We start from the raw sequence: 7882 nt of genomic DNA, 5'->3' as shown, positions 1-7882 counted from the left end.
AGAAAGCTTTCCCCTGGAGCTGATGCCCTAAATTTGGACTTCTAGCCTACTAGACTGTGAGAAAATAAATTTCTCTTTGTTAAAGCCAAAAAAAAAAAAAAAAGATAAATGTGACCTGTTTTAATACCTGCTGATTTCAGGGGCATGGAAGCATTATGTGAAGGAAAACACACACACACACACACACACACACACACAAAATGAGCGTTGATACAAAGCTGGGTTCAAGTTCTAGCAATTGAGATAATCAGTGGTTAAGAGCTCAACTGCTAACGAAAAGGTCAGCAGTTCGAATCCACTAGCCGCTGTTTGGAAACCTTATAGGGCAGTTCTCTGTCCTGTAGGGTCACTGTGAGTTGAAATCAAATCAACTCGATGGCAATGAGTTTTTTATTATGTTATAGAATTTTAATTTTTATAAAATATAGTATTTTATTCTTTCTAAAAATATTTACACTTAATCAGTAATACAGCCTTTTTAACCCTTCAAATTGTGTTAAAAATTCTCAGCAGAAGAGCACTATAATAACCCACTTAAGAAAGGGTTTTCCCTCAGGGGCGTGTTAGCTGCCGCTGTGGCAGGTAACAGAAAGTTTGAGAGTTAACAAAGTCATTTCAATGAATACAGAGATACACTGGACTTTACTCCACCCTTTCCTGCTCCATGAATGCAGTTCTCTGGTTGGTATTAGGATTACTGTAAATTGCATTTAAAACAAGTGTCTTTTATGATTTGGATATGAGAAATCAACCCAAAACAAGTAATAACAAAATGTCACAGTGATGTCACCTCTGAAGTGCCTTCTGACTTTATTCTCTTATTCTATGCCATTTCCAAGATCATTATGATGTTTCCCAACTCCTGTATCCATTATTTCTTAAAGGGTTAAATATAGACAAGAATTATTGGAAAAGCGTTTGATGGAGAAAAAAGAAGTGGCCCTTCAGGAAGCACACGCTGAAGAAGAGAGAGAGAGGCGACTAGAAGCCCTCAGGAGACAGGTGTTTTCAATTTGGAAATTTTCATGGGTGGTTTTAAAAAAAAAAAAAAGTTTCCAAGTGCCCTTAATAACATTATTGCTGGGGCTTAGTTCATGACATCTGCTATATAAAATATAACTTTTCCAAATTGGAACACTGATCTTCATTTGTGGGAGCAATTAGATTTATGTTGAACCATTCACAGTTTCTCAGTATGTTAAAAGAATTTTATCAGCACCTTTTAAAAAACTCTCCCAAGATTTAAATGTTTCCATATCACCTCAAATTTATTAGCAAAATAGTATCCATTTACAACAGTGAAGCTCTGCATCTAGCCAAAGGATTTTACTGTTCTCCAAAAGTCCTGTGGAGCGCTAACAACATAATGCTCTTTGAGGTGGAAACCTCTGCTTGGAAATATCCCAGTCAACAAACATGTTACCAACCAGTTTTTAAAGATACCGTTTTTGTGGAGGAATAAAAGCCTCCCATAGCTTTGCCTAGTAAAAGTAGACGAAAGTAGAAAGTGAATGGCAAGAGCAGGAATTTATGGGCTTGGGAAATGTGATAAAATAGTTTTACTTGGTAATATTTCAGTTTTAAACCCAGAAGTGATTGGTTAACTCCCAAGCTGTGAAGACTTCGTTGATACCATTTCCCAGCTGATGGGAAATGACTGGTTTCCCTCAGTGATACTATTTCCCTATATCAGTGGAGCAAGATAGCACGGTGGGTAAGAACTTGGCCTCTGGTGTCCTTGAACCTGGTACAACGTGGTTCTGCTACTCACTGGCACAGGAAACTTAGATCTTTTACATAACCTCCCTAAGCTTCATTTCCTCATCTGGAAAATGGAGATCATCGTAATAGTACCTGCCTCATAGGTATATGGTAACGTGAGTTCACATTTACTGAGTTTTTACTAAGTGAAAAGCCCTGTTTTAAATGCTTTTCTGTATTAACTCATTTAATCTTTACAACAGTCCTAGGGTGTAGATATTAGTGATGTTCCCACTTTATGAAAGAGGAAGTTGGGGAAACACAAAGACTAGGTGCCTTCCCCAAAGTCACACAGCTTGTGAATGTCAGACTGGGGTCAAATCAAGGAAGTCTGGTTAAATGATTTAGTGTAGATGAAGTATAGATGCATGGGACTATTACATCATCATATTCTTAATTATCATCAGTAAAATAGATAATAGAGATAAATTCAAAGCATAGAAATGCAAGTCTTGATCATTCTAGATACTGCAGGTTTAAATTATTCGATCATTAGCAAATAATGTATTGGCCTTCTGAGGACAAAACTTAATGCCACTATTACTAGACATATTCTAGTTCAAAATAAAACTTTGATAACTAGAGAGTTCATATGATTAAATTCCTTCCATCTGCAAACCCATTGAAAGAGGAGATATCTGTGCCCGTGATCTGTAATCAGTGTTTAGAACTATAGCATAAGACATTTTGGCCAGGAAACTGACAATAACTAGGGTATGTTCAACGCCCTGTTATATCATTGAGGCTTCTAAATGGCATTTAAAATGCCATTTTCTTAATGCCAATTCTTGACTTTAGGAATTATCAGGCAAGTGTTACTAATGGTGCATATAATTTACAAAATTAGTGGCTTCTTTTCATTAGGGTGCAGGTTTGAATAATCATAAACGACAAGGGCATTTGGGTTGAAATAATGGCAGTAGAAGTGGGAACAGTAGTTTGTAACAGCCTTTGGAAATCTAGTTGTCTGGTGCATTGGAAATTCACCCAACTTGCCCAGTAATGTTAACATACCAAATTGACCCATGAATGATATGCTCTAGACTCAGCTTAATCAGATTAAACTTTCTGGAAAGCTTTATGGGGGTGTTACCATAGCCATAAATTGTTAATGGTTAAAAAATGGTTATTATTATTTTACTTTGGTTGCTTTCAAGGTGATTGAATATGTGGGGTTTCTATGTAAGGTTCTCTATGACTTTGTATCAGAAAGATAAATTTGTATCTAAAATTAATTGTAATTTTAATTATTCAGTCATTAGCAAATAATTACACACTATGGCCTTTTAATCTTTTATTTTGTTTTGTTTTTAAACCATTAACTCCTTTGTGCATCTATAGGACTGGCCAGATTTTAATATTCTTTCTGCCCTTCCCTCAGGTTTTATCTTTGGTAAAATTTCTGAACTTTAATGGACATTAACCATTAATAATGCTGCCCAGAAGTATTTAGCATGTGCCTGTTTCAAGTAGCTGTGCTTTCTCTTCTCTCAGGTTGCTATTGTGGCTCAATTTGATCCTGTTAGAATGATGTCAGATACAGTGGCATCAAAAGCTAGGATGAGGATTGGAATTGAAGAATTTATTCTTCAAAAGCCACTCTTCACATTGAATACATACAATGAACAGCAGGTAATTATGGAAATCAGCATGATTTATGCAAAAGCCGTGTTGATGACAGTAATCATCATCATGTGTTAGGTGTTATAAATGGTTTTAGGTTATATAAACGGTTTTTGGTGTTTACATTTGAATGTCACACATTTTAGCAGAATTTTTACTTTTAAAGGATAGTATCTAGTTACTATATAATTCTTAATATTATAAAGTTGCTAATAGATAAACATAGGTTAAAAACAGTTTACCTGAAAATGTTATGAAGTCCATCATTGAGACTTATTTTTTAAATTTTGATAACTTTGTAAAGTTTTTCCCGAAAGTTCTATGTTAATATTGTGCTTTGTTATTTAAATATTGCTCTATTCTATTAAGGAATTTATATTTAAATTTATAACAAATCCTATTAAAGAAAGAACTGATGGTATTGATATAGGACAAAGCAGAGGAAAACTTTCAGAATTAAAATGAATAGAAGATGATGTGTCAGACTTAATGATAAAATAAAACATTTCTATGGAAAAAGTGTTAAGTTATTATTTAACCATTTCTAGGAACTTATGATTCATTTTAGTCTGTGCCTAGAACTGATAAGAGACTAAAAAAAATCTTTTGGATGAAAAGGAGGGAGGAAGGATGTCAGATGGATGAATCACTGAAATTAAGGGAGAAAGTAGTTGTTAATTTTACAAATCTAAGGAGAGAAGCTAAATTTATGTAATTATTTTAAAAGCAGGAAGTTTCATCCATTCACCCATTGCCAAAGAAATCTAATATGCCTCTAGTATGTGCTACATACTTTGCTAGGGAATAAAAAGATGAATAATTCATTCATTGATTAATTAGACACGTATTCATGGAACACATACTAGACATACTATAAACTATGTCCTGACACTGTATCGTGATAAGGTGCCAGGGATACAACCTGGACAAGACAGACTGGGCCTGTCTGGAGGGAGTAAGCAGATGAGCCTGACTGGGAGGGAAAATAGCCCGTAACGAAATAATGCTGTGAACGTGAGACCTAATCTTTAATGGAGGTAAGTGCAGGGCTGAAACAACAAGGGGATGGGAATGGTTAACCCTGACTGGGAAGTAAGAGTAGGTGTCAGAGAGGACACTTTTAAGCTACATCTTAGCCAAAGATTTTTGGTAGCAATGTAAAGATTCATTCCAGATGATTTAATAGCAACAACAATAACAAAGGATCATGGCAGACCAGTATGGAGAGGAGTAAATTATAAAGATGCAAAGGTATCTCCCAGAAAACAAAGCTGTAAGGGCAACTGGGGCTTGTAAGGGATTAAAGTCAGAAGCTGGAAAGTTCTCAGGAACTTGGGCTAAGGAAGTGAGGATTTTACCAAGCAGACGAAGGTAGAATCAGTCCCTTCCTTGAATGTCTTCAGTGTAAGGGGCATGATAAAGAGCGAGTGCTGGGAGATGAGGCAAGAATCATGGGTTATAGTCACACTGTGAAAAGTATAGTAGGTCTTGCTTGCTAACGCATTTGCCCTTACACTGTGAGCAGAGGCAAGATTTTGAAGTGGGCAAATTGTATAATCAGATTTATGTTTTATCAGTGCATGCTTAATGGAGAATTGGGGTGGACCAGTTCCTCTTAAGATGGTGGAGCCTTATGAAGTAGAGGTAGGGGCAAGAATGGCTCTGGCTAAGAGGGGGAGAAGATAAAGAAAGTAAGGTTATTCCAAGGTAGGCAACATGTAATATTGAGAAGAGCCTGAATTTTGGATTCAAATTCCACATCCACCATTTACTAACTATGTGAGCTCAAGTAAGCTATTAACATCTTTGTGTCTTGTTTTCTTCATTTATTAGGTAATTATTTGCAAGGTTTTTGTGAGGATTAGAGATAATAAATGTCAACTGCCTGGAATATTGGCTGGTACCTAGTGGTAACTCAGTAAATTATAATCATTAGATGGTGATGCCATTAACAGTTTAAGAATATAGAAGGAAGAACAGAATTAGAAAGAGAGAATTTGTCTCATTCCTGTCATATTTAGGGTGACGATGTTTAGTACACACAAGAAGCTGATTAATTGCCTCTCAGAAGGAAAACTGGGGAGATGGGAGTCAGAATAGGAGGGAGAGCTATATTTTACTTCATATCTGTTCAAAAATAGAATAAGAAGAGAGACAAATCCCAGAGATAATTTGATAGTCAACAACATACTGGTGGAGCATGAAGCCTTGGGAATGGATGAGAAAGACCAGAGAGAATATATTAATAGAGAAGAGGGGAAACCTGGGTCCAAGGCTTGAATTTGTTGCTTCTCAGACACAAATCTGTGTATTATTATTGACTTCATACTCATCATTGCCCCTAGCCCCTGTATTAATCAGTTGCCAGGGTCTATTGATTCTTTCCTTCATAGTGTTTCTGAGTTATTTCTTCCTTGTTACCCACCAAGTTTAGACCTTTATTAGTGCACATCTAGACAATTGTAGTAGACTTCTAACCTCTCTACCTGCCTCCATCTCTTCTCTCCCCGCCACATTTATCCTGAACTTACAACTAGATCCATCTTCTTATGCAATTACAATGATTATATTACTTTCATGCTAAAAACAGAAGCAAACACAATACCCAGGAGCTCCCCAGACTCCCTGGTATGACCTTCAAGTCTTTTAAATTCAATTCCCAGTTTAGAAATGTCCTTTTCCAGTATTCCCCCAGTGGTACCCAGGGCTCTACCCAAACTACCCTGATCCCAAACTGACCTATTTCACCTCTAAGTTTGCATATGCCATCCTTTCTTGCTAGGTCTCTCTTCATACCCCCTCTGCTTTATAGAAGAATAAGTTGAACTTAAGGCTTGCTCAAGTACACATCCTTCCCTGAGACCAACCTCATCCTTCTGGGACTGGAAGATGTACCTCCATGTTTTACAACTCTTGAAGCATCTGTCAAAGATGCAGATCTGTAGTAATCTGCGTACATTCTTATTACCCTCGTTAGTTTAAGAGCTCCTTGAGGAAGGGGCTGCTTTCAACAGCTTATTATCCTGTCCTCTACAGGGGCTTCAAGTCCATGTAAAATGCCTCGTTAGCTAAAATCCGCATGTGGCCACCTTCTTATCATTGCAAATAGTGTGTGTTGACATTTAATATTCATAGAAAGAGGGTAAGAGGAACAAGGTCCAATCAGCTATAAATGAAAACAGAAACTGAACTACTCATCTGTCTATTCCCACTTAGAATCAGATTGATGGACGCATTTTCTAGTTCTGCTTGAAATAGAAATCTGGCCTTGGAAGAAAAGTTCTATTGATTTCGTTTTTCAAGTAGTGGCCATGTGTTTCAACTTAATTTACATATTGCCAAATGATGGAGAAATTAAAATGCCTTTTAAAGACAGATGCACAAGCTGTGACTTTTTATTTTAACTGCTAGTTTTCTGTATTTTGCAATTCCAGCTATCAGTAAGTAATACATAAATGATAGTACTGGAAAGTAAGCTTCTATTATCACATCTTTTAGTAATTTTAGTCTGTTGTATTTTGACTAACCAAATATACAGTTTTCTGTACATTCTATGTTGGAAACCACTGACGTACTGGAAAGTGTTAAATGTCAGAAAGTTTTGCACATTTTGTGTAAAAATGGCAGGAATATAATCATTTCTATACACAAAGTTTATTGTCATCTAGTCATCTGTCAGAGAGCTGGTGGTGTAGTGGTTAAGAGCTCAGGCTGTTAGCCAAAAGGTTGGTGGTTCAAATCCACCAGCCACTCCTTGGAAACCCTATGGGGCAGTTCTATCCTGTCCTGTAGAGTTGCTATGAATTGGAACCGACTTGATGGCACAAAACGCAGCAACAGTCATCTGTCAAAAAAAGAAAAAAAAATCATGCAGCTTGGTGAAATACAGAACTAAATGATACATTTTCTTTAGTTCAATGAATTTCTATTTAATGACATTGTATTTTATTTCTACAGATAATTTCTGACCCTAGACTTCGCTTTGAGTTAGCACTTCGAGAAGCCGGACTTCATAAAACGTTTTATGCCAAAGAGATATTACCAAAAATTAGTCCTCAAAAACCTCCAAGAAAGGACATGGAGTCTACTGTATTTAAAATCTAGAGCTCATCTTCAAATCCTATTATATGTATATGAGATTTTTCCTTGAATACAGTTATATATAATAATAATTTCTAGTTTCTAAAATTTTTAAAATATTAGACATGGAAATAAATCATAGCATCTATTAAAATAACTTTGCCTTTGTTTTATGATTCTTAGAATTTTAGGCACTACTTTCTATATCTTTAAATTATGTTTAAGAGTATTAAATCCTCCAAGATTATGGAACTTAATTATTGTACATATGGTACGTATACTATCATTTAGTAAATTGCATTTTTTGGATTGCATCATCCCATGAAAAGAGCTCAAAATAACCATTTGCAAAAATTATAAATTATGTAGCAGCTACCTGCTAACCTTCATTTCTGCTTGTTATTTCAGACGTTGACTT

The 7882-nt window shown here is 35.9% G+C and overlaps 1 protein-coding gene across 2 annotated transcripts in view; it reads left to right on the top strand.

The window, feature by feature from the left end:
- Positions 1–7640, top strand: part of CCDC148 (coiled-coil domain containing 148) — a 293851-nt gene extending 286211 nt beyond the window's left edge. The window contains exons 12-14 of one of the 2 annotated variants that reach the window (XM_004375405.1): positions 885–1002; positions 3256–3393; positions 7342–7640. In XM_004375405.1, coding sequence (XP_004375462.1) covers positions 885–1002; positions 3256–3393; positions 7342–7488 — 403 coding nt within the window. In that variant the 3' untranslated portion in view covers positions 7489–7640. The remainder of the gene's footprint in view (positions 1–884; positions 1003–3255; positions 3394–7341) is intronic. The other variant, XM_012555281.2, reaches the window with a different exon arrangement.
- The last annotated feature ends 242 nt before the right edge of the window (positions 7641–7882 follow it).

The sequence above is a fragment of the Trichechus manatus genome, unplaced genomic scaffold (assembly GCF_000243295.1).
Source record: "Trichechus manatus latirostris isolate Lorelei unplaced genomic scaffold, TriManLat1.0 scaffold00036, whole genome shotgun sequence".
In the NCBI taxonomy this organism is placed as follows: domain Eukaryota; kingdom Metazoa; phylum Chordata; class Mammalia; order Sirenia; family Trichechidae; genus Trichechus; species Trichechus manatus.
Note: the sequence above shows the minus strand (reverse complement) of the source record. Positions and strands in the feature narration are given on the sequence as shown.